This window comes from Dermacentor albipictus, unplaced genomic scaffold, assembly GCF_038994185.2.
Source record: "Dermacentor albipictus isolate Rhodes 1998 colony unplaced genomic scaffold, USDA_Dalb.pri_finalv2 scaffold_15, whole genome shotgun sequence".
Taxonomy (NCBI): Eukaryota; Metazoa; Arthropoda; class Arachnida; order Ixodida; family Ixodidae; genus Dermacentor; species Dermacentor albipictus.
In genome coordinates this window covers 1,174,111-1,201,919 of record NW_027225569.1, presented here as the reverse complement: position 1 = coordinate 1,201,919, position 27,809 = coordinate 1,174,111, and the positions used below count along the sequence as shown (strand labels likewise).

General features: G+C 42.3%; 1 protein-coding gene across 1 annotated transcript; it reads left to right on the top strand.

Annotated features, from left to right (window-relative positions):
* The first annotated feature begins 87 nt into the window (after positions 1-87).
* LOC135919046 (uncharacterized) lies at positions 88-26,875 on the top strand. Its single transcript, XM_065452791.2, has 6 exons — positions 88-1,330; positions 1,462-1,599; positions 4,426-4,545; positions 8,227-8,487; positions 11,508-11,918; positions 26,844-26,875. The coding sequence occupies exons 1-6, from the start codon at positions 88-90 to the stop codon at positions 26,873-26,875; spliced, it is 2,205 nt and encodes a 734-aa protein (XP_065308863.2).
* The last annotated feature ends 934 nt before the right edge of the window (positions 26,876-27,809 follow it).

The following is a 27,809-nucleotide window of genomic DNA, read 5'->3' as shown; positions in this document are numbered from 1 at the left end:
GCTAACCCGGCCAATTGACCCGGCTAACCGTCGTCAATAATCGTACGCCTATTTACGCTCGCTCAGTCGGTGCAGCAGCGTGGAAATATGTCGGCATCCCGCCCCTCGAAGCGGCGCAAGGAGTACCTGGATCGTGACAAGTTCTTCCAGGTGCCTGTGTCAAGTCTTTACAAGCGACTAAAGGACCACGCCGCAGCAGCGTCAAATGTCGCGAGCACAAGTCGCTGCAACGGAGACGACTCTCCGGCTTCGGCAGAAACCAGCGCATCGTGTTTCGCACACAGCGACGACGACGACGATAACGACGGTGCCAATGGCAGTGCGGGTACAGTTCCGTGCAGTTCTGCTTCCAGTAGCACGCACACACGAAGTGACGACGAGCAAGGGAGCTCTGAAGATAGTAGTAAGGAGAGCGACGGCTTTGAGGAGGCACAGTCTGAGAGCGGAGACAATCGCCAGTTTTCGGCCTTTAGCGAGGAAACCCTGCCAGGCTCACAAGTCACGAAAGCTGGCGCAATTGCAGCAGTTATGGCATACGCTATTGCCCACGGTCTCACTTGGACGGCACTAGGTGATCTTTCAAAGCTTATTAACTTTCTCTTTGGTGCCAGTGTATTGCCGCGCAGCGAATACATGTTTCGCAAGCTTTGGAGCAATGAAGCAGAAGAAGTGCTACGGTACTATTATGTATGCGAAACATGCAGCGCAGTAATGACTCCACAAGGTAAAATGGCACAGTGCGAAATTTGCCAGCATACTGAAAGACTTCAGGCCCTAAAAGAGCAAGGCTCATTTTTTATCATCCTTGACTTCCACAAACAGCTAAGCTTTTTGATAGAAAAAACTAAATCTGAGTTAGAGTCGAGTTTGGTAAAAGCACGACTGCCGGCATCAAAAATAAGTGATATCACACATGCTCGGTGCTATGCTAAACTGAAGAAGGCAAGAAGCCTTGCAGATGATGACTTGACGCTGACCATAAACACTGATGGCAGCCCAGTCTTCAAGTCGTCAAAAACATCTGTGTGGCCTATTCAGTTCATTGTTAATGAACTGCCACCACACTTGCGGTTCAAGCACCCGGTACTTGCAGGACTTTGGTTTGGTAAGTCGCATCCAAACATGCAACTCTTCCTTGACAAGTTTGTGCAAGAAGTGAACAGCACAGAACCAGTGACATGGACTTACCAGAACAGGGTCCATACGTCTAGGCCTTTCGTGCTGTGTTGTTCTGTGGATGCGCCTGCAAGGGCAGCTGTGCTAAACATGGTGCCTTTCAACGGCTACTTTGGATGCCCCTGGTGCCTTATAAGAGGCGAGCATGTGGAAGGTGAGTAGTATATGCCACTTTCTTGCACTCTTCTCTAGAACCAACTATGTGCAAAAAGGAGTTCTGCGTGTTGGAAGAGATGCACTCTTTGCGGTGTTTTATACAATTTTCACATTTCTTATTTTCTTTAGGGAGCATGAGATACGTCACAGATGAGCCAGTTGAGGCACGGACTTCGGACCTCGTCAGGAGAGATATGAAGATGGCACTTGATTACAAAGATGTCATCAATGGCGTGAAAGGACCATCAGCATTGATGAACTTGAAAGGTAGCAAAAGCTAATTGTTGTCCTGTCAATTTGCTTATCATTGTTAACCGATTGCTTAACTGGTACGGTGCTGCACGGAGCATTTCTTATTGCAATTGAGTCTACTCGGCATCTAATTTCTTGATTGTGATTGCCTCCTGTGCATAGGCTGTAAGAATCAATTGCAGTCAAGAACTGAGATCTGGATTTGTTGCAAACAAAAATGCCCAGCCTTAATTTTGCTATTCGTTTGTGTGTTGTCTAAGGAACATGGTATTGCATATGACATTCTTGACATGGTGTCAAAAGAGCTGTCCATCAAACTAGATGTGCGAGTGGATCGCAGTGGCTAATTTTATGTTTTAGCAGATAGACTGATTTCACCACATTCAGAGCACATTTACCAAGGCCCTGTCAGCACCATGATGACAGCAATCCTTGGCGCTCTCACTTAAGTTCAAGGCGACATTAAGGTGAATGCTGAGAGCAAAGCCATTGGGGATTTTGCTGGTGCAGTTCAGTGGGTATTTGGGAGAGTGCAGTGCTTCTGCTCTGCCCCACTTCAATTGAAGAATATTTTTGTTCTCGCTTCCCTGATTATTGATGTAGAGGGGTAAATTTGTCACGCAACATATGCAAAATGCTTCTTACCATAGTTGCCATTAAGCTTGCCAAGAGCTACCATTATGGGCATGCTTTGTGGCTGCAGTGTCGTAGTGAATCTCACCATAAAATTTTGTCTTATCTGTTTTACCACAAGTGTGTAATTGTACTTACTGTGCTCATTCATAATAAATTGCACCATAGCCCTCAATTTGCTTGGTCACCGACCAAACTTAAAGAAGCGGTGGAACACCTCTGATGAAAAAAAAAAAGACAGCACAGCCTTTCCTTTGCAATCGAGAGTTTGGCAAAAGCCCGTCTTTTCGGGATGAAACATGACAAAGACATACACCGACCAAGTAAAACTTAAAAAAGAAAAAATACATTGCGCTTTCCATACGGAAGCTTTTTCTTTAAAGCAAGGCTTTACGGCTTAAGACAAATAGCTTTACTTGATTGGTGTATGTCTTTCTTTGTCAGTATTTCCTTTACTAAAGAGCTTTGGTTAACATGAATTTACTTTTCTTATTTCCGTCATTGTTCCCAAACCCATCAAATGACTGAAACGTTTGAGTTGGATCCAAAAATTGGGTTCCTTGTACTCGGGCTGTAGGGGCGTGCAATCTTCTGACTGTACAGCACTAGCAGCAGTTCACAATTCACCTGGTTCGCCGGTGCCGCTCCACAACCTCAACATTAAAAAATTTTCCTCACTGTATAGAAGTGCATGCTGCCTGGCTGTCAAGTACAGACCACCTACCAAGGCACTGCACACCAAATCTACATCGGGATCCGGGACATCTTGCAACTGATGCCTCTGATATAACTAATGACTGTAAAAGGCCGTGCAAAGTTGTGCAAAAAGTGGCTAAGTTGGTGCCACTTCAGGCAGCAGCAGACATGTGGATGAACAATACATTTTGTCATCCTCATTAAATTACAGTTTTCTTTAATTTCACAAAAGGATCACATTTAATAAAGGAGGACCTGAACCTCGTGAGGTAGTGAACAGGGTGGAGAGAGGGAGGCATTTCTTGGTAGTTGGTACCAAGTTAAGTCGCAGGAAAAGTGGAGGTGGCCACTTGCATGGATAGGGGTGCTTGCTTGTAATTTTATGGTATGTATGTTTAGGCTGAGGAAGTACAAGTTAGCAGAAGTAGGATATGTTGTTGGCACTATATTTCGCTAAACATGAGCTATCATTGGCACATGCATAATTCTCATTGGCTCCTAATTTTGGCAAAATGAAATTGTGTAACAAATGTTTGCATTAGGTGTTTGTGTCGGTTTGTTTACTTTTATAAAAAGTGTGTCCTCTGGTGCAGTCACATGTTCGTGTGGGTTGTATGCAAGGTGAAAAAGGTCTAATGTGTTTCTCTTATTCTTAGTAAGCAATTGTTGTGTTGTTATGTCATGTGAAAATTGCATTACGGGGAAAAAGTGTGAAGAAACAAGACAAGAACGACGTACAGGACAAGTGCTGTCCATTTTTTGGTACTGTTTCCCTGTAATGAAGCCATACCCACAAGCTCTAGTTGAGACCCTTTTAAATGCATGTTAGTTATCCTGTCACTGGTGTGTCCTATGACAGTGTTGACATTTTTCTTTTTACATTTCTTTTTGCCATTGTTTAGTATGTCTTCAGTTGCATTATTTTGTTAGTATTCTTGATTATGTGCCCTTCAAGGAGTATGAAGTGTCCTTGCGCTGTTATGAACAGTGCCTTGTGGGACCAGTCAAGCTGTTTGTGGCTGCTTTTAGTCAAGTGTTTGTTTCTTGTGTATACCGGGAAAATAAAACTTCAGTTGAGCTAGAGAGCACCTCAGTGGCATGAGCGCTATGCAGTGCTCTTAACTTCAGAATATTTTTACTGTTAAATTTTAAAGCGAAATGAAAAGTTTTGCTGCTAAAATGACAAAAGACAGAGGGAGAAAACAGTACTTCCCTTTTTGGCTATTATCGCATGTGGTATCAATTCACAGTGAATTGGAAAAACCTTACTCAAATTTCAATGTTTTCATAAGTTGCTGCTGCTTCACATTGAGTCGAACCCAACCTGGCCAACTTTCACCATTTTAACAAGTAGGTGCCTGTACTTCTGCTAGCAGTTGGTTAGTTGGATGTATGCAATACTTGCAGCTCATATTCTGAAATTTTATTTGCATGTTTTTTGCACAGTATGCTACTTTGACCTAACAATGCTAGGAACTGGCTTGACTCGCACAATACATACTTTCTTTATAGGTTTGGATCTTGTGAACGGTCTAAGTGTTGAGTACATGCACTGTGTACTACAAGGTGTCACTAAACAACTGACTGAGGCGATCCTGACTTCTACGAACAGCAACCAGCGCTTCTATGTTGGTAATGTAGCAACTTGAAGCTGTATGCAGTTTATTTCAATGTTGTTTGATCATTCACGTGTCATTTGGATATTCTGGTGCATAGCTTGGAGCGTAGCATGACTGCCTACATTGAGGACGGCAGAATAGCAGTCATCAAAAATGCATTGTGTGTCCAATATACAAGACAAAAAGCTGGCTACAACAACAGTAACTGCTTCTTATGAACACAACTTGAGGTCCCAGTTAGTCACAGACACTAGCACATCCTCCTGTATGTAATCATAAAGAAGTACTGTTCATGCACTTAAAGGGATAAAAAAGTGATTTTTAGGAGCTCCTTTTCTGTGGCTAAGTGCAGAATATATCCTCGAAGGTACCTAAGGACACGGCGGCTGTTTTCTAAAATGATGTAACAGTCTTTTAAACAATCCACCTTTCTCATGGTGCGATGGTGCATGCGCCCTGCCCTAGCGGATTAATCACAAAACATTTGGAAAGCATGTTTCAGCAGCTGTGCAGCCTGATATCAGGGAACAGTTCCCCGAAAAAAAAAGGACTTGCACAGATGTGCACTGCAGCAGACACTCGTGCTGTGTAATGCATTGGAACTCCACTGGTATGTAGCTTTACGTCAGTGCAGTGCTGATAATGTCTGTGGTGTAAGACTGTAACTCCACTTAGAAATAGCAGCCAGGGCTTCGTCCGGATTGTAACTTGAAACATGTAGTTGCTACACTGCATTGATGGCTAGCAAATTCATTGATAAACCCTTGCATTACACTTGGGAGACACTGCAAAAACGTCACATTGCTGACAAAGTCTTCTTGCAGCATTGGCCCCCTTTTGCTGGTGATGGCAGCGGGTGCCTGCCTTCATGTTGTTTAAGGCATGGTAACACTGGGACGATAAGAGATTGACAAGGCACTGCGACGCCAACAATTGGCCAACTATTCAGCACAGTGTGCTGCTGACAAGATTTTATCAGAATAGGCCAACAGTGACGCAACCGACAGGCACGAGTTCTCATAGCGTGACTGTCCTTGTCGATGGGACTGACAAAATTGTTTACCATGATCGCTCAACTGAACCCCAAGTGATCAGCCACCGAACCGACACCGCGATATCCACAGCACCTTCGTTTGTATAAATAATATATCATGTTAAAAATTAGTTGAAACATGCCTTCAAACTCTAAATGCACAAGCTTCAGTCCTCTCAAGCTGTGCACATGAAGTTTGAACCAAAGTTGATCCTGCTTAGTGGAAGTTGGGTTAGGCCTGGCCCTGTGAAGGTCATGCACCGTCTAACTGTACACCTGAACTTAAAACTGGCTGTGCTCCGAGGCTCCGAAGACGTACAGCATTTTTCCAGATCAAGTGTTCTGTAAACTTTTGTGTTAGATTGTATGTTTAGAAGCGTGTTTATAGGAGTATGTTTATCTAGGTCAATTACTGACAGGGGACACTGATCACAAGAAGGAAATTTACCAAAGAATAGAAACAGATTAAGTGGTGGTTCATTAGAATTAGGAATGGCTGCCAGGGTAAGTGCAATTGAGAAATGAAAAAAATTAGGTGGGGTGATGAAATGAGAAAATTTGCAGGCACAAGTTGGCATCAGCTTGCATAAGACAGAGTAATTGGATATTGCTGGGAGAGGCCTTTGTCCTTCTGCCAATGTACATGAGAGTGGGCTGATTATGATGACGATGGTAGTACTTGTGAGGTCGTGTGGTACGTAATGGTTTTCATGATATACATTGTGTCACCATGTCACCATGTGTACTTTTTGCAGCTTGCTGCACCAATTTCAATGTAGAATTTGTTCTCTTAGATGTAGTTCCATGTGCTTTTTTCATCACCGTGAATCATTGCATCGAATGACTAGTCATCGCTCAATTGAAACCTAATAGGCATTCTTTTGAAGCAAAGGCTAAATAAAGCTAGTTGCTTATTGATTACAGGCAGGGTCTTTTAATTTCAGGTTTCATATTTCTGTGAAATTTGGAAGGAGGCAGGGAGTAGAAATCCGCAGAGTGTCTTAGTTTAAGAATAAAACCACACAGAAATTGGGGTTTTGGCTACCTGGCAGCCCTAAGTATAGGATGTGCCTGGTAACTTTCACAAACGATTTAACACATGCGATCACCTCTTTGGATATCAGCATATTTAAATTGGCAAAATTCACTGGTACATGTAATAGCAAAGAGCTATTTGAAAGTCACATGTCGTTTTATTTGTACAAATGCTCCTTGTCAGGCATAGAAAAATTAACTAAAAACAAGAGAGACATGTTTGGCAGTGCCATATTTATTTTGTTCTCTGCACTTAACAAAGGAAAAAACTGTATTTGTGCACATAGTGCGACGCTTTTCCTTGTTTTGCATGCCCTTGTTGATGTTGATTATCACAAGAGCATTTCAGTGTTCATTCGAAAACGTGTTAGGTCTTTTGTCCGTCCCTTTGTCGTGTTATATATATATTTTTTGGTATTGCACCATATGTTCTTGCAACAAAATTATTTGAATGCCAACTAGCCAAGTCCGCCACCCTTCTTTTGAATGGAACTTAGTTGAGTAAATTGTCTTCAACGTCACAGCTACCATTCACAATGCAGAGCATTGTCGCTGCTGCATTCAATTCCTTGTGCATTATCACCACCATTTACAACAGAATTCGATGTTGGGCTAGTTGGATTTCTGCTAGCTTTCCCACTTAGTTTTTCTGTGCCAGAACCGCATTTCTACCACCATTTACATGTGTGAGATGTGCTTGAAATGCAATGCAATGAACCATTGTCATAGTCATGTAAATGCCATGACTTGAGGTGCTGTCAATTGTAACTGTGACACGATTGCTTTTTACTTGAGCACACTTCGTGGCTGCATAGCGTATGACATGCATTCACATGAGGTGAATTCAAGTTCAGATGTGCATTATAGTAACAAATGCACATGCAACATTAAAAAAGGGGGTCATAATTCATCTTCGAGGTAAGCTTGATGTTTAGAGTCATATCTGGAAATGTAGCTGTAAGCATGAAGATCACAATGTACTTCCTTGGTTTTGTTGAGACGTGTTTTTGGTAATTATTTTTATGCGAAGCATATTACGAGGGCTCAACCCAGCTCCTCAGGCGCGGCGGTGACCATTGAAATCACGTGACACCGTGACGTCACGACAGAGGAGAACCGGCGCTCCAACTCCCGCCGTCGCTCGCGGCGTCGCGCCCCGCATCGGACGCGGTGCGCGTCGAGCAACGCAGCGTTCGGCGCGACAACGAAATGTGCGCCTGAGCAAGCGCCGCACGCCTGAGCCGACGTTATGCGAAGCATATTACGAGGGCTCAACCCAGCTCCTCAGGCGCGGCGGTGACCATGAAATCACGTGACACCGTGACGTCACGACAGAGGAGAACCGGCGCTCCAACTCCCGCCGTCGCTCGCGGCGTCGCGCCCCGCATCGGACGCGGTGCGCGTCGAGCAACGCAGCGTTCGGCGCGACAACGAAATGTGCGCCTGAGCAAGCGCCGCACGCCTGAGCCGACGCCGACGACACCGGCTTTTCTGCGACACGAGCTCCTTAACGCTGTCGCGTTAAAATAAAGGCTAGTATGCTTCGCATCCTGGGCTTAACCTTAGCTAAGCCACAGCCATTTTTTTTGTTATAGGTGACTAACTCTACATTATTGCTGTTTGCAGGTGCGCCTTCAGTTGCTGCGAGGATAGAGTCGCGGCTGCTTGCCATAAAGCCCCCACACTGCGTGACCAGGCTGCCGCGCCCGCTCAAAGATCGTGGCCACTGGAAGGCATCTGAGTGGAGGCAATGGATATTGTTTTATGCACTCCCTTGCCTTGATGGTATTCTGCATCCTGAGTATTGGAAGCACCTGTCTCGGCTCTCGGAAGGCATCCATATCCTTCTTCAGGAAGAATTGGGCGCCCGTGACATTGACAGAGCAGGTAATTCTCATTTGATCGTGTTATTAGTAATACTGCATTGAATTCTGAAGCACTGCTGTTTCATAGTGTGTTTATGTGCTTAGGCACATGTGCATGATGTTGTGCAGATCCCATGTATTGTGACAATCAATGTAAGCGAAGCTTTCTGTGCTGGTTCCTTTGATCAACGATAATTAGTGGTGCTTTACGGTGAATGCTTAATTACTTCAACCTTTAGTCCAACATGAGAGTCTGGAGTTGATGTTAATACCTTGCGTACTCCACTGCTGTTTGTCTACGTCGTACACATAACACACATGGCACATTGTATCGTGGCAGAAGCATTAAACTTCAGGATTACAGGGCTGTACGTGCCAAAACCACAATCAGATTTTGAGGCAGGCTGTAGTGGCGGACTCTGGATTAATTTTGACACCGTGTTCTTTAACGTGGCCCTAAATCTAAGTGGGCAAGCGTTTTTTTTCTTTCGCCCCCGTCAAAGCGCAGCTGCTGCGATCGGGATCAGATCCATGACCTCGAGCAATGCCATAGCCGCAAAGCTACCACGGCGAGCACAGAAGTGTTGATCTGACGTGTGGCCACTTCTGTCGTGTCACCAAGACCCTCCGGTGTGCTTTAGTTAATGCGGCTCTGCTTCTGCACGCCGTGCGTAAGTTGTCCGCTAGACATATTTGGATTATTTTATTTTTCAGATATAGCAGAAGCACACCCTACCGTACCTTGAACTTAAGTTTATCTAGTTTCTTTGCAACCACTGTCGTGTCTAAGGACCATTTAATCAGGTGAGGAGGAAAGTTTGCGCAGTGAGCCTTTCCTCCTCTGGCTTGTGCGAGTCGGCGCGGTGCAGCTTGTACGTGTTGCTATTGCGTGCTGCAAAACCATTTGGGGATGTTTTAGCTTGTTCTCTGTGAAATGTATGTGATGTCAGTGCATACAAGGTCGTCGAGGAACCACTTTGTAGCCATTCGGCACAGCAGTAACTACAATATGCGGAAACTTCTCTCGAGTGCACAAACAAGCGACGTGCATCATCAGCCGCGGTGTGTGTACGTGCTGTGAACTATTTTGATTATATCCATATGCATTCGACAAAGAGAATCATCTCACTGTCTGATCGCTTGGTGTGGGGAATAAAACGTAAAAGTGCATGCTTGTGTACGGCTGACCCAATGCATCTTCGACCCGTCTAAGCGCCAATGATTATGAAATATTAGCGTCAGTCACCGGCATCCTTCTCTTGGATTTCAAGTTTAGTAGACTTGAAATCCACAAGAAGGATGTCGGATGAGAAGGATTATTTCAAGTCTAGTAGACTTGAAATCACTGTGAAGTGTCTATGCTAGCCTGCTGTCTGAGGCTGATGGCTTTTCTCAATACAGAAATCACTGCAGTTCGTAAAACTTCGTAGACCATATAAGCTTTGTGGTTTGGCATTGTGTTTTTGCTCTGTAAAACAGTAATATCCAAAGCGGATCGAATAAAATGAATCTGGCAACTATTATTTAGAACAGAATTTCTATAAGACAGGTGGTTGCTAGGATGAGACGAAAAACAAAACAAAAAAAATTTGAGCTCTTATTCTCTTCTTTTGCAAAAAAAAAGGGAAAATGTTCTAACGCTACAATAAAACCTCGCATGGTCATGCCGCATGCTTGGACCATGTGTTATATAGAACAAAGCGATCTATAACCCAGCATCTACCACTGCTTCAGAAAATCACGCAGTCTGCAGATGATCACTTAACCACTTGAAAAGTGTAATTCACATTGTACAGTATGCTGTTATTATTAACCAGAACTAGTTTATTCGTGGGCAGAAGCCTCGTCCAACAAAAGAGGTATATAGCCATGAAATCTATCTGCAGATAACAGTTTGAATACCTGTCAAATTAAACAGCACAACTTATTCTATAACAGAAGAGAACCCACGCTTTTGGGGTAGTCATATGCTTCGAAACTATGCATTGCTGCCAAACCATAGCTTAAAATTACAGTGAGAATGCCGCAGTAAGGTCACTTTAATGAAACAAATTTCTAGAAATTCAAAACTCATCTCCGATGCTGACATTAGGCTCAAACACGCGCACACATCATGCTTGGTGCTACGTCCGCCTCAGCGCTACAGAAACTCCGGCCACGCTGACTTCAATTGCTTCAGTACGTCTCACAGAACTGTTTCCCATGTAGCAGATGCCAGGTCATACAAAGCAGATAGCGCGAGCACGAGAACAACCAGAAACTGCCGGCGATTGTACGCTTGGCATACAACACAGAGTGCTCGCCCAAGCCAACTTGCCGACTGTCCATATATGGTGCCACTGCATACGCAGTATGGCAGCGCCCATAAAAAGACGGTCTATAGTAGTAGCGTTTCCTTGCCTTCTCATGTCACCTTTTCCCTATATCACCCCCCTTGTATTTGTATGAGAACTGTGAGCGAAGGGTGGCAATGCCGTTAATCACTCATTTCGCGACTGCGTCAGTTCTACCCATTCTCTGCCTCCTCTCCTCCTCCTCTCATCCATTCTATCTAGCTTCCCTCTGCAGACTTGCACTTTAGTAGAAAAGTAAGCGCACGGGAGGTCATGGATAATTACAGCTGTCAAGAGGCAAATTGGCAACGCCCAGGGAGCTTCAGAGGACATTGTGCACATTTGACACAATGTAGTCTAGAAGTTTCTCACATCTCTTTTCTTCTTGCCACGCTACTTCCATGCATACACACGCTCTGAACCACCCCCCGACACGGTGTGCCAGAGCGCAGTGGGAAAGTCGAAGGAAGAGGCAAAGGAAACTTCACTTTAATAAAGAACCCTAGATGGTCACGATTAATCTGGAGTGCCCTACATTTGGCATTCCTCATAGCCTACAGCGCAGCTGGTGGATGTGAAAACCCATAATTGCAAATTCTGTTTAATGTTAACAGAACTTAGATTAGACAAATAATTATTGGAGTCTTAATGCTCTTTTGAAGTGCTGTCAAACACGTGCAACAACTTAAGGCAATGCTTTCTTTTTCAGAGGCCCTCCTGAGCAATTTCGTTTGCCGCTGCAAGACATTATACGGCACAGCATTCATGACGTTCAATGTCCATGCCCTACAGCACTTGGCAAACTGTGCTCGCTCACTTGGACCACTTTGGGCACATTCAGCGTTTGTATTTGAGGGGGGGAATGGAAGCATTGTGCGCCTCGTGTCAGCTGCAAATGGGCTGCCACGGCAGATAACTGAACGAGTCATTATGGCACAAAAGCTGAATCAGCTGATAGAAAGTCCCCTGTTATCTATTCAAGAAAGAGAGCTTTGCAATGAGTTCATTGGGTACCCACCCATAAAAAAGGCATTACATGTTTGCAATTTGACTTTGCTGGGAAAGGGAAAAGTTACAGCTCTCAGTGCTAATGAACAGGACAAACTTCACCATTCTTGTGGTATATCCATAACAAGGGCAGTGGAGTATGAGCGTTTCATTATGAAGAAACAAGTATTTCACAGCACTGCCTACCAAAGGGCAACAAAATCTGACACAAGATTCATCAGAACAAACAGTGGCTGCTACAAATGCATCGAAAAGATATTCTTTGTAAAAGAGGCAGACATTTGTGCTCTCTTCTGCAGGCCACTAATTATTGCAGATGCAACTGCACTGCCTCCTCACATTAAGGAATGCTTCTTGTCACCGGACAGAAATTTAGATTTATTGCTTCCAGAGGAGGTGGCTGACACCTGTATGTATATCAATTTCACAAATGAAGGAAAAACATTCATTTGTGACTTGCCAAACAAAATTGAAAGAGATTGAATTTGGTTATGAATGTATTATGAGAGAGGGCCCATAAAGGAACGAGAATTTTTCACTCAGGTGGGAGAGGGACGTTTACACCGATGCACGTCACTAGGTACACATGCTGCGCTGTCATCTCCATAGGCAAGCAGTGACCTTGTGCAAAGTTATGTCTGATCACTGCATTGCTTTCTTATAAGCCTCCATTGACTGCATCAGTTTTGCTGTGGTGGACATAACATCTGTGCGTTTAGTTCATTTCTGTATTGAGAAATTGTTTGACATAAAAGGGCTTGTTAATTTTAAATTTGCACCACAAGTTCAGGTAGTCGACCAGCATATTTACATTATTTACAAGTAGTTATGTGATGTGGTTAGGAGTAAATGCCTTACTCTGTGAATGTGCAGTGGGCTTGCGCACCACAGCAGTACCTTTGCCAACACAGCACTCAGCATGTGGCACTTTTTGACAAAATGTGGGATGACAACCGTACAACGTCCCTGCTCCTCAGATCTTGCCCCCTGCAACTAATTTCCTAGGCTAAAGCAAGTGCGTAGCTTTTTATATGTCATTTTTCCTTTTCTGCAAAGCAGCAAATTTTTGATATTTTTAATGACTCATTCATTGTTAACAGCTTTCATTTTTGAAATAGCAGTGCGTTTCCTATTTTCTGTTGCCAATTACTGTCAATTTTTTTACCTGTTTTTGAGTATATCAATGCATGGCCACAGAAAAACTATATGAAACATCTTATTTTTTGGCATGGAAGCCAAACGGTGCTTTTCTTGTTCTCCATGTGGTAACTGGCATTAAGGAATGGCAATTGCTGAGGCACAGGCTTCAATGTGTTTCTTTTGAGCCGTATCCTTGCAACGGAGGTTGGCAAAGGTTCACATTATTACTCGCTATGATCAGCACTACTTGGATAAAGCTCCGAACATGACATGCTAGAGCTTGCCTGGTCTAATTGTTTAGTTGAATGGAACAAACATAAAAAAACACAAATCCAGCAATTGAAAATGTGCAGGTATTTGTTGTATCTTGCAACTCTGTGCTGCCATATTAGAAATCCAGGGGAACCAGATTTCTGCTTGTTCCCGCCAACAAATGTCCCCCCAAAATTAATGTTATAGTTTTTGTGAACCTGGCACAATCTAGAGGTGCTGCGTTCATACCAAAATAATTGCACTTTTCGTTTGTCTGTGACAAATGAAAGTGAAACTTGTCCTTGGCACAAAAAGGGTTAAGAGAAAGCCTCTTTAGAATATAAAGGAGCTAAAGAGGAAAACAAATGAAGCACTGAGGGCACTCGGAAAAGTTCTTTGTGGGTAATTAATATTTGACAATGCTTCACTAAATGTTCCATGATTTTTGTTTTGAACCTGTATAAAACTTTCTTTTGAAGTGCAAAAAAATTTTTGTCAGATAACTTTTTAAGCATGGTTGTTTCCTTGGTCCTGTAATTTCCATGTGATTCACTAAGTGGTATTATGAAGTGCCTGGCAGTATAGTCATATATGCTTTTATTCTGTTTTATCTGCTACCTGCCATGATTGCTTAGTGGCTGTGGTGTTGGGCAGCTAAGCACGAGGTCACGGGATCGAATACCGGCCATGGTGGCTGCATTTCGATGGGTGTAAAGTACGAAAACACTCGTGTACTTATTAGACTTAGGCGCGCATTAAAGAACCCAAGGTGGTCCAAATTTCAGGCGTCCCCCACTATAGTGTGCCTCATAATCAGATCGTGGTTTTGGCATGTAAAATGCCATAATGTAATTTAATTTGCTTCATATGCTTGGTGTTCTCAGGAAGCCTGCAAGGAAACTGAAACAAGTTTTTTTTTTCTCTCGCAGTTTAGTGCTATGTGCGCACCTAAATTTCGTCTTTCAGTGCAGTCATTACATTACAGCCTCTTGGAATGCTGGCATATGAAGTTCATTTGTGCTTATGAAGTTGGAGCTCAAACAAGTTTGTGCTATTAGCATATGACATTTTCGCACGATTTTCAGTGCAGTCTGAAGTGCTGGCCTTCTCGATATGTTTCAGTGCCATGAGCACCATCAATGCCTCTTCCTCAGTCGCATGTCTTGTACTGTTGGTGCAAGTTTGAGAAGTGTATGAATAACAATCACATTTAGCTACTGTAGGTTCTGTCGGTAGAGGATAGTGCCAGTTCCAAGTGTGAAACATCCATGCTGAAGTCGGGAAGCATGAAAACATGATCTAAATATATGGCGTTTACTTAGTTCTCCTAGACTTAGTGGACTACAGTAGTTCATTTGTGATGAATTTGTTACTTGGTGCCGCTGTTTCGGCTTAAACTGCTGCCCTATAGGGTAGCAGTTTTCATGTGACAAGCCTGTTATATGCCGCTGCAATGCAGTTTACATGCTAATTATGATGAACATGCTCAAAATTTTTGGCATTCATTTTATGGTATTTTATTTCAGTGGGCACTGACGAGCTTACAAAATGGAATTTCATGAGAACTTTTTGCAGTGTGGCAGCCTAATCCAGTTCTCTTAGTCTCACATTATGTTATCTGTACTTATCTGTACTGTACAGTTATCTGTACAGTGTACTTTTTGTGGGAGGGAGAAAGAGATAAAAAGAAAGATGTTAATGAATAATTAATGAAAGGCAACCCCTATGGAATTTGTGATGAAGTGCCCATGTTACGTGAATTGTTTCACTCAACAGGTATAGGATCAAGCTGTTATATATGGCGTTCTGGTGGGTAAGGGTACCTCTTGGAAGGATAATCACTTAACATAAGAATTGAACTCTGTATCCCAGCAAGGAAGGTCTTTTGCAGTAAGGAGAGGGCAGGGCAGTTTGGTAGCAAATGCTGGGGTGGGGTAGCTCATCCATGTCGCAAGTGCCACAGGTTGTGTCTAGCGGCTTGTCAATGTATTAAGCTCTGAATGGTAAGCTGAATCTACAGTTCTTGTAAAGGTTCAGCTTGCAAGCATTTCAGCGCATGGCCTGTCAATGTGACCAATGGTTTGCAAGTGCTACTTGCTGCTTTACTGTGCATTGTGAGAAAACAAATCTGCTCTGGTTCTTTTGTGTCTCTTGACAATGCATCCAAAATCTACAGATGCAGTGTTGCAGCAATTTATATTCTGCTGTTAACTTCAGCATACACGTCTACTTTTTTGATTAAGATGTTTTGTCAATTCTCAACAGTAACAATATATTGGCACTTTCTGTGAATGAACATCAGCAACTTTAAATGCACCTAAGGTACTCTTACATGTTATTCTGTTGGTCCACTGCGAAGCACATGATTAGTGAGCTTGTTTCTCTACAGTATTTTTTATCATTGCATTGTAGCATTAAGGTCTAAAACAGTTCAAGTTCTGGAACATTCCTTGTTTGAATGAAGGGAAAATGATACATCCACCTATTTGTAGCAATTGCTACATATGAAACCCATACGGGTTCCTCGAAAGAAAAGCCTCAAAGTTGAAGAAAAATTCGTCCTGGTCCGGGACTCGAACCCGGGACCACCGCCTTTCCGGGGCAGCCGCTCTACCATCTGAGCTAACCAGGCGGCTAGCAGATGACAGGGCGAAGTCGAATTTGTCGACAACACGACAAATGTTTGCCTAAACTGAAAAGATAATGTTTTACCTGTTATATGTATTTTGAGTGTATGTAATGTTGAATAAACAATGCTGACAAGATCAAACTTTCTGAAGAACTTATTCTTCGCCTAGTTGGTGTTAACTGAAAGACATGTATTTACCAAAACAATGACGTAGCATAGACAGGACGATCATGGCCTCAAGTCACCGATATTGAAGGGCACCATTCTGTTCTAAAATAGGTCCACTGTTTTATTTGCTAGGGCATGTTGGTGGGTTAGTTGGTTTGTATTCATAATAGACACAGAGCAGTGTGATATGACAGGGACGAACATTAAGAAGTGACATACACAGTGCAATAGCACTGTGTATGCGTCCTCCTAATCTTGGTCCCTGTCGTATTGCACTTTCTGACAAAAGATGTAATAAATAGTTTCAAACTGCACAGAACCTGAAGTGAGATTTTGGTGGAAATTAAAAAACCATAATTTATAGTGATCGAATCGAACACATTGTTTGTGGTTCATATAGGAATTGCCAAGTTTAGATCGCCAGGAAAAGTAGTGAGAAATGGGATTTTGTGACACTTTACAGTGAAACAGTACTAGGGCTGGATTCTTACCACGCAACTTCTATAGTCAGCATATTATTTTAAGTGATATTCCATACATTTTTTTAGGAGTTTGTGTTTTATTCCATGCATACTGTGATATAAAAGAAATTCGTGCTTAGAAGCTGTGCCCCCTATGTGGCAGCGAATACAATAGTAAAACTGGCATCCCTCCTTGCGTAGAGATGTGCATTATGCTGTTTTGCAGATTCTTATAAATAAGTGCTTAAGCACAGTCAGGGTAAAATTCTTTGCTCCAGGTCGCTTAACTTTTCGAGAGATGATGTGCTTCTGCATGGCAACATGCTGAACTGCGCGTCACTTGTCAAAGTACAGTTCACTGTAGTAAAAGCATAATTTCGCATTTGAAAATGTAGCTTTTTTGTTATAGAGTACATGGCTTGACTTGTATATGACCAAAGCTGGACAGGAAACCATGAAGACACATCAATGTTACTATTGCAGAAATAATAGTTCAATGAGCATGAACCTCATAGACATTAACTTGATAAACAATATTATTTCTTATGGCTAAGGTCGCTCTAGTCAGCTTCTCATATATGCTGGTGTAAATTGCCATGGCATTTGCTTATCATTGTTTACAGCATAGCAAACAGACATGGTTGCGATTGCATATTGAAAAATTCTGCTTAAAAATGTTCAATGTTCGTGTCACCTTTGTAGTATTGAAGAGCCTTGACCAGAAAAGCCTGGACTATTAATGCATTTGAAAAAATGGGTACGACAAAACTTGGTTGTTGGTATCTTTAGTGACAGCACCATTGACTCCAGCACAATTTAGTTTTAATAAGCACAAGGTAATGCACCCTCTTGTAACAATGGTCCTGATACAGGAGACTACTGGTGATTTGTGATTAATTGGGAGACCTTTTGCATCTGCTCGGTCACCTCGTGTGCAGCAGTGTTGCAATTGTAGCTGTTCATTACACTACATTGAACAGCATTACTTATGTGCTGTGACTATAACCAAGTTGGTGCTGACCCCATTCGATGAAGTCAAAGATGTTGTGGGGTCAAAGTGTGTTTGTTGGGGGTTAGACCAAAAGGCATGCATGGACACGTTAACATACGTGCCGCATAATACTGCTGAATGCCAAAAATCCGGAACATCATTCTACATAAAAATTAGAACTATGTGGCTCAATTTTAATTTTCAGCCATCAAATAATGAAAAACAATTTTATTCATAACATAATTACGCTTAATATTCCAATTGTATGGCTTCCTGATTTATTCACAACTGAATGAAAATTGAGCTTCATATTCCAGCATATAAAATTGTTAGCTGTAGGCTTTTCAGTTAAATGTTCTTAAATCGGCATTTAAAGCAGTCAAACTTGGTGTACCAAAAATTTGTTGCTTTTTCCCAGATACACTGTCAATTTTCATGCCCAGTATGTTGCTTGCTGCTACACACTGTCACCCATCACAGCCACCACTCCTTAAAGTACACCCACCATTGTTGTTTCCGACCCACTATCTGGCTCTAGCTATTTCCCAGCATAGCACACTGCAGCCCATCATCCTTCACACTATACCCATCTACTGCCCATTCCTTCCCAGCATGCCTGCAATGGTGGGCACAGCCTCCCAGCATAGTAGAACGTTACCCACCATCCTTTACACTACACCCACCATACTGTTTGCTGCTTCCCAGCATTGCCCACCATAGTGGGCACTGCCTCCCAGCATTGCCCACTATTTTCACCATGATTTCCATCATGCCCCTTATGATTTCCATTATACCCATTATTATTTCCAGTACCCACCATGCTAGATTTTCCGATAGGGTGCTTCACACTTAATGTGCAAGCCTATTGATCGACCATCTGGCTTTGCTTTCAGATCTTCAACGACCGGTTCCAATGTTGCGTCGACATGGATGAAAGCACCACAGTGCATGATGGAGCACTGATTAACTTGGTTGTCTCCCCAAGCAACTCCGAAGCATCAGAGGCACCAAGAAAGCCGTATGCACCCTGTCTTATCCACTCAGTACTCATGCATTACCTCTGTACAACATTAAAATCTCTCGTACGTTGGAAGGCTAAAATGCCGGTATTTGAGCAATACATTTAAGGGCACGTCACCCAGCTACGTAGGCAATTTGGTTATATGCTGGAAGTTACGTGCCCTCATGGGAGCGTTCTACTGCGAAAATTTTCAAACTGGTTCATTAATAGCTTATTGCAGTGCCACGAACCCATGATTTCAGGAGGCGAGCGTCACCAACAGAAATAACACCTGGCTGTCACTTGCCAAGCCACTAGTGGAGAAAAGGCCGCATGTTCCATACGTGCACAAAGTGGCCCACGATTTAAAGAAAAGGGCCAGCAGGTACAAAGTACCTAGTTTTTTTTTTTGCTCCACAGAAGATTACTGGCCTGTGCCCATGCATCTGCGACCCACAGAAGCTGACGATTTATGGTAAACATTATACAAGGCCGCATGTGACTTGCACGGTAGGTGTGGTGTACGAAGTTCCACCTATTCACAGCAGGGTGCATATTGGCCAGACAGGACGCTGCATAACGATTCGCAAGGGAACCTGAGCTGTTAGTCAAGAATAAGATTATTACACAATTGCCTTTGCGCCGCGATTCCCGCACGTGTGAGCCAGATTTTTTCCATACCCGCATTCATGGTAAAAGCAGATTCTGTGGCATGGAATTATTGGAGGCCTGTTTCATCAACAGGAAACGTGACGTCTGTGTGATCAGTACATCTGTGGCTTTACATAGCACTGAGCGGCAGTTTCTGCACTGTATGATTGGATAATGATGCAAACTTGTTTGAGTATTGTGTGCAAACATATGTGCGCACATGGCCACCTTCACCTATAAATATGATGCCATCTGATTTCAATAAAGTAGTAGCAAGTGACACTCATCCCTGTCCTAAAGCTTTTTTTCTGCCCCTGGTTGCATGTTAACTTCAGGGAATAAGCTCATGGGAATTTAGTAAACAAATAAATGCCTGCCATAGGGGCAATTCTAGTATGTAAAAACAAAAGCGTTTTCCCCTAATATTTTATGTATTTATGTTGTCGTTGTTCCACTTGTGTAGCATACCACTGTCCTTGTTCTAAATTGGAATGCTCTGCTACTAATAGATATGACAAATGAGGTGTATCTGTGAAAACATAAAAACAAAAAGCTCCAATACATTTTTAAAAATTTTGTGCGGTCTAGACAACCCAAATATAACATGCTATATGCAGAGCTTAAGAAGCAGAATCATGTTCGTGACTCCTCAATCGTTCCATACCACCTTTCAAAGTCTTACCCGACCTTAATTTATTTATTTATTTATTTATTTATTTATTTATTAGTTACCTGCATCGCCCCGTAGGGCATTACAGCAGGGAGGTTACAAACTTGAATCAATACATCAATAAATTAGTTCAATGCGTGCTAAAAAGCATCATTTTCTGTAATATATACAATGGTCGATGGCAAACTGTTCCAATCTCGAACAGTTCCAACAAAAAAAGAATAACGGAAGACGTCACCCCTACAAGAAAATTCCCTGACCTTCAAACAGTGGTCAAGTCGCCTAGATATATAGTGTGGTGCCTGGATATATTTTTCGCGGTTTATGCCTGTTTTAGAATAATAAATATCATGGAAAAATTTTAATCTAATATGCTTTCTACGATCCTTCAGCTCTGGCCATTTAAGTTTAAGTTTGCTTTCTGTCAGGCTAAGCTGCCGGCTATAATTACCAAGAACAAATCTAACTGCCCTATTCTGGATTTTTTCTAATTTGTTTATAAGCTCAGATGTGTGTGGGTCCCAACAAACACATCCATATTCAAGTATTGAACGTACATGACTAAAGTACAACTGCGTCTTCAAGTTACTCGGTAAATGACTAAAATTGCGCCGCAAGAATCCCAAAACTGATGCTGCCTTATTTCCAATATAGTTAACATGCTTGTTCCATCGTAAATCAGAAGTAAAAAACACACCTAGATATTTAAATTCCTTGCTTACTTTTAGAGTTGAATCATGAATTCTATACCTATAGGGATGATTAGCTCGTTTTCTTGTATAGGTGATGTGAACAGTCTTATTTATATTTAATGACATATCCCAACGCACACACCAGTCTGCGATAGTGTTTAGGTCAACTTGCAGGATTTGTGAATCGGAATGTTTGTATTATCTCAGTAGCTCAGATTTATGTAATGCTGAGGGAAAAGTCATCTTCCTCTTTGAAATAATGGCCATGTTTCACAAAAAAAGAAACTTGTAATAGATAACATGAACCTGCAAAGGCGCCAGGACGTTATCAGAAAAAATACATTGATTGTAGTATTCATTCATTAGCCACCAGGAATCCGATAGGGAGTTAATGTTTGGATAAACACAAGCGGTCTAGTTTGTGTATTCGAGAACCAGAGTGTTCAGGTATATTTTGGTTCCATCATATCATCCTTTGCCTTTATCTGACCTACTTTTGTTCTCTCTTTATGCTCCGAAGACCTATGCTAGTCTGGACTTGGCACTTTATGACCCAGCTTTTGTCATTCACAAAGCAATACCTCTGTAGTCACTTATAGGTGGACAATGTAGCCAGCAACAAGTTTCCCTCAAAAGGAATGTTTGTAGGTGCATCATTCCCGTTGCTTTTTTCACCTTGGTGAGGGAGCTTTTTGTTCATGATACCTATGTTTGTGAAGGGATCAGTAATGCGCCTTCCTTCTGCATGGTACCAATACGAAAACGGGGAGAGGGGTCACGATGTGTTGGTAAGGAGTTATTTATATAGCGGACGGCAAAATTCCTCTCCAAATTTTGTTTAACAACCCATTCATTCTGTAATCAGTCTTGGTTGTCACAGTCAGTGATTTTTGCTGTTTGTAAATCATTATCCATGAACAGCAAAGGGCTCCATTTGCCACTGGCAAATGTGCCCATATTAGGCTTGTCACTAACTATAGCAGGTAAATTTGAGCGTGTGGAGGATAGTCTGTGATACCACATCTTTCGTTTTTCTAGCTCTGTATTGTTGTTGATTTCAATTAATACTTCTCTTTTAAGGGCTGTCTGGTAGTGAAGTCGAACATAGGAAGCATGCAGTCAAAGGACAGTACAACGAATCAACGTATACACTGCCTCCGATGCCCATTGAAATTACTGCACACCTCCGAAATGTCACAGCAGGAGATGTGCCTGACAATCTTCGAAAGAAAATATTTGAGTGGATTGCCTACCATTCGTCATCTCAGACAATGTAAGTTACAACACTTACCTGGATGCATAGGTCAGCAAAATAATGAGAAATCACTCACACTCACCAAAATTGTACTCAGACGGGCTCATTCGGGCTAAGACTCACCGAAATTTGACTCAGCCGCACTCGCTGAGACTCGCATTCAGATGAGTCTGAGCGAGTCGACTTGCGAGTCAGTTTGCCGACCTATGCCTAGATGTAAATAAAGTTGCGATTGAATGTACTTAATGAGAATTCATGCCACAGTAAATGTCTCATAATTATGTTTGGTCACCCATTTTTGTCAACCTCGTATTGCAACATGAATGATAAGCACAATGTTAATTAGAAAGGGTATTGCCCTCCATGCTCATGTGATTACGTCACTAAGGCAAGTGGGAGGTGTCTGTAATCAAAACAAGTTTTTGTTGTCTAATTTATGATTATAACTTCGTTGCTACAGAGTTCCTCTTGCAAACTCTCGATAAGTGAGGGGAAAAATTGCTTCCCTAAAGCTTTGCATTGGGGCAGTGAGCAATATCCAAATTGTCTAGCGCCTTATAAGCGTGCAGCAATGTGTACGGCATTGTTGGTAGAAAATGTTTTCATCACTGATAATTTGTTGACTACTCTTGAATTATAGTTCATTGATTTTCTAACCCCCGAAATTTCAATATTCAATGGCTTTGTTGACATTGCAGCCCTGCGGCCATTTTTTTAATCCAGATAACAAAACGAACCCTAAAATTTCCAGCGCTACATTTGATGCATGTATACAAACACCAACTGAATTGGATGGAAATACAGTTGTGGCTAGCTGAATTCGTACAGCGCTGCGTGTGTCATGTGAAATTTGCGGGTTTGGTTACCACCAGCAGCATTTATTCTACTTACATTCCTCTTTATCCACAAAAAACAGTCACGAAAACTACAGAAAGGTTAACACTCAGTCATAATAATGTTGTGCTTCAATATAGCAATATCCTCCATGGTTTCTTTGCCATGAGTCTTGGGTTAATGAGGGGGCTAGAATGATGCATTGGCTAAAATTTCCTTAGCTGCTGGTTACAGTTCTTGTAGGTAGTGTACAGCACAAAAGTAAACGAGTACATAGGCAGAAGTGCCGACTGTCAACTCAGATGGTATTATCCTATGTGCCGAATTTACACAAGCGAGTGAAACAGCTATCTAAAAAAACTACTGGAGGTAGAAGCAAGAAAAACATACAATTCGGCAAAAAATGGTGAACAATGCAGAAAATAGAGGTTCACAAAAAAAATGAGTTTGCATTACAAATGCCGGCCATACGTGTGACTTCCAGAAAAACTTTAGCTGTTTTTCTGATAGGGCAATAAGAAAAGCATCTGCAAGGTCAGGCTTAAGGTTTGGTGTCTTGACTCCACATAAGAGGTTGTGTACGAAATTTCTTCCATGCGGTGCTTGTCACATGGGGCAGACTGCCAGATGCCTTCATGAGAGGTTGTGTGAACATGCATATAATGTGCCCAATGGCAGAGTAGGCTTTTTGGCACGTACTTGCGTACGTGGCTCCACTCCTTGGCTCGAAAGAATGTCAGTTATTCACAAGCACAGGGATGGTCCTACCCATATCATAGTTGAAGTAGGACAATTGGTGTGGGAACACAGTGCATGCATCAGCAAGCCATTCATTGCCCTATCGGAAAAAGAGTTGCAAGTTTCTGAGAAGTGAAACCTACGGCCAGCATTTTTTATACAACTACTTTTCTTCGTGTGTCCCTTAATAATCTGCTTTGTTCACCTTTTTAGTAATTATTTTTCACATAGCTATATGACTAGTTTGTGTAAATTCGGCAATAAAACCTCCATTGGTAGTCAGTGCTCGTTTAACCTTTGCACTGTACACGCAGGATAACGGATTAACAAGTAGCTCAATAAGCTGCCCTGCTAAATTCTTATAGGAGATGCTCTTTGAAGCTTGCCTTCATGGTTGATTTTCCCTTGTGTGCATGTTTTAGTAATAGCTCATTTGAAATATGATTAAAACATTTCACAGGATCTGCTTTGGTGAAAGTATTTTAAGAGTTTCTGAACTCTGGTCGTGATTATCAGTGTATCTTGGCTATTGCAGGGCAAAGGGATTAAATGTTACCCCTGTCCTTTGTCAAATCCATCCGATCAATGCTCTATCCATCTGATCAATGCTCACGCACCTAATGCTTTCATGGTGCAGTTTACTTAAGTTCACCCGTCTTATGAATCACAGTTCAGCTGTTTGATATTATTTCACGGGAATTGTTGCGCTACAGTGCTCTTGCATCTTTTATTTTTTGTGTATTGTTTTATGTAGAAAGCTGATGCATGCTTTTGTAAATATCAGGTACCCAAATAAACTGTATAATGTTGCTACAAGGAGCCTCGTCAACCAGTATCCAGCACTGATGGACACATCGGGCTCTGGCCTTGTAACAGCATTTTCTCATAACTTTCCTTCATTTCGATTTGTTTTGCACTTTTATTTGTTAAGCTTATCCCGGTCACGGCGGGCGCATTTCCATGAAGGTGTAATGCAATAACACCTGTTTACTTAGATTTAGGTGCACATTGAAGAACCTCAGGTTGTCCAAATTTCCGGAGTCCCCCACTACGGCGTGCCTCTTAATCAGACAATGGTTTTGGCACGTAAAACCCCATAATTTATTTCTTTACGTTAAGCGTGCCGACGAAGCCTTTCTTAGTACTTTGTAACGTTTATGACCATCCCGCTTGCGGCTGCTCAGGTCTATGTGCTTGTGATTGAGTAGAGATGGGGTGGTTTTACAGCTTTGTAGCTTAACTAAATATGAAGGTGCCAACAGCACCTCTGCATATAGTATGCAAATTGCATGCTCAGCTAAATATATATTTGGTTGAATAATATATTTTAGTACCTGTAGCCGTTCTCATGCATTAAAGTTTTCATCAACACCAATACTGAATGAAATTATCAGCTATTTTGTTTAAAGGTGTGCTAAAATAGCTCAGTTGGTACATTTTGGAACTTGAAGGAAACAGTGCAAAAAGCAAGCTAAGATTAGGACAACTCCATGCTGGATTGTGTAGTGTCATTGCAGTTTCTTTCATAACCTGAAAACTGGAAGTCATTCAACTGTTGTTTAGGCATGTAAAGTCAATTGCTTTCATTTAATTCGAGTTCACGTGGTATGAGCCTAAGAAAGAAATACAAAAATATGCGAAAGCCAATGCCACCAGGATTCCCTGGAGTCGATGCGGAAAAAGCAAAAGCGAAGGCAAGAATGGCAGGCGACAGTTCTTTCACATGCTCAACATCTGGATTTCGAATAATGGTGATAAGCTGCACGTTTGCATGCATATTTTATTCATTAGATTAACTGACTCTCCCTTCTTCGTTTTGTGACTTAGTTGAAACTTTTAGTTGCTTTTCTTGATGTGGTTGTTCATATCATTTCATTTACATTTTTTCTTTAACAAATGCAAATATGCAATCAGGCTCTAGCAGCTATATCTGTAATGCTGTTATCAGAGATTTTATAGGTGATTAAAGGAGCAAAATACGATATCGCATTGCCACATTGAACCTAGAGTTAAACATTGGTTCAAGATGTAGTGGTAGATGCATTTCTAGACCAGTAATACAGCATCATACTGTAATATATTTTGATATACATGCTAAGATGTAGTGAAAGGTGGCAGGCTATGCAACTCTGACACTTGAGTTGCTTTAACCCTTTATTGATGAATGCTGCATACAGCATACCAAAACATATTTATTTTTCTTGCTGATTTTTGGCAATGAGTAAGACGTTTCTGGTCAAATGTCTTGAGCCAACACTGAATGACTGATAGCAAGCGTCATTTGTTGGTTTAGAGCAGGAACACAGGATGGGAAGGAAGTTAGACATGCGACTCGCTTTCTTTTCAAAGCACGGTCAGAGGAGACCGACCGGTATGAGATCTCCGGCTGCAGTGATGTCAGACACACAATGTGAAAAAATGTACACCTATAGTACACATATGCAAAGAGCTCTCTGTACAAATTCCAAACGTAGCCAACCGTACATGGCTTAGGGAGAAGCCCACTTCCAGTTTTATTCCCCCATATTGCTAAAGGAATTTCTGCAAAATGTTATTTCTTTTCGTTGATTATGCTTATTCTCGGTGTCTTTTGCACAGTTAGGTATAAAATAATTTGTTTTGTATTTATATGTGCAGTCATTAAAGGGTTAAACAAATGAAGTGCTTCCACTGAATGTGAATGTATAACTTTAGCGACTCTTGTTGCAATGCGATGATCATTCCACTGTCTTTGTGAGACCACGAAACAGGAACTAGGTAGAATGAAAATCACTCAGCAGTACCAAGAAGAAACCGTCAGCACTTATACGGTACCGCAGAATGCACTTCATTGACGCAGTGGCTGTGCTGACCTTTTTATTATGTGGTCTTGATCCTACTATGGAGAAAGATTGCTGCTTTGCAAGTGCGTTGCAGTACTATAATTGCTTGCTGCAAAAGGAAAGTGCAAGTATTACGTAAGGATCATGTGTTATGATGCAGTCGCTAGATGTGGTATGTCACAACACTGAGTTACCTGCGGTCACTGTAATTCGCTATGTTGTGGGGCGTCGTTAACTTGACAGAAGATAGTGGCCGTTATTTCATCGATAAAGAATACTACTTAATTCTGGCCCCTATTTAGAACTTTGTCTGATCTCTGTCAAGCGCGCAACTCGTTTTTGATGTTACTGAGATGGAGTGACTCCCTGCAAAGCAGCAAGGTAGTCCTGTTAATGATGCTGTCACTCACACTTATGCAGATAGTTTAGTAGGCAGTAGCTCAGTACCAGCTTGCATAGAATAACAGCTTGCATTTCATTCATGTATAATAGAAACATTCTGCCCATTTCATGTGAAAATGTGACGTTGCAGGGCATTATGCTATAAGTTCACAGCAGTGAGCGCCATTATTGGGAGACAGTTGTCTCAAATTACAGTGAAGTGAGGCTGTGTGGACCACACTTGTAGTTTTCTGCACACGTTAGGTCCGCTTATGTATCGCGAGTTGCCATCTCAAATAAATTTAGTTTCGAATTTACCCTCTCAGTCTTCATTTTTCCTTGTGTCTTCTTAGTTCGTGCCATGTCTTCCAGTGGCCATTTTTAGCTGAGCTTCGCACCCAGAAACACGAAACCACCACCCTCGAGCCGATTGTCCTTAATCTAGCGCGCCAGAGAGGCCGGCACCTCTATCGGTCAGTCACAGTGTTCACCTGAATTCTGGGAATTGGTGCACTCCAGTCTGCCTTGGTGATGTCCCCACTCCAGCGCAGGGGCCGGCAAAGCATGCCGGGACTTCCGCCAAAGAGCACCACGGCTTCGTCCGAGAGGGCAGCGCGCGTGTAACCATGGAGGTTGCGCATCATGAAGTTCGGCCAGCGCCCCGTTTCGGTCGGCTCCACAAGGGCGAATGCCTTGCCCACCTTGTTGCATGTGTGCCGCACCTGACCCGTTGTATTCACTACCTGCGTTTTTGAGTGAGGCATCTGTAAAAGCAGAACTCACGAAACGAACAATCGGGACTCATCGCAAGACAACTCCATGTACACGTCGCCTTCAGCCTAAAGGTAAAACCCACCATTCAAAAAATCGTAGGCGAATCCCATTTCTCTGCGTCCACTCACCATATTACTCCACTTCGTTTACTTAAAGCATCACTCGCGCATGAGATGTTCGTTCCAGGCGTTTCCAGGTCATTTGTGGTAGAGGTCACCGAATAGCAGTTTTCGAGTCAGAATACGATTCGAGTAGTGCCGCAAACAAATCTAATATAGAATACTTTTCGAAAACTTCGCAAATAATTTTGCAAACCGTTTTTATCGAACTACTTTAGCAGCCAGTTTTCATTACAATTAAAAATTATTACGATAGCAATTACATGGAACCTCCAAGCACACCTTTGCCGTCACCGTGAAGTTCCGGATAAATGTCCAAGGGCAATAACACCGCCGACGCGCGCCGGATGCTGCATGTGCGAGTGAAAACGTGAGAAGGGAGGCTGCGATCGCGGCTCAATATCGCGCGCGTAAGGGAGAAAAGCG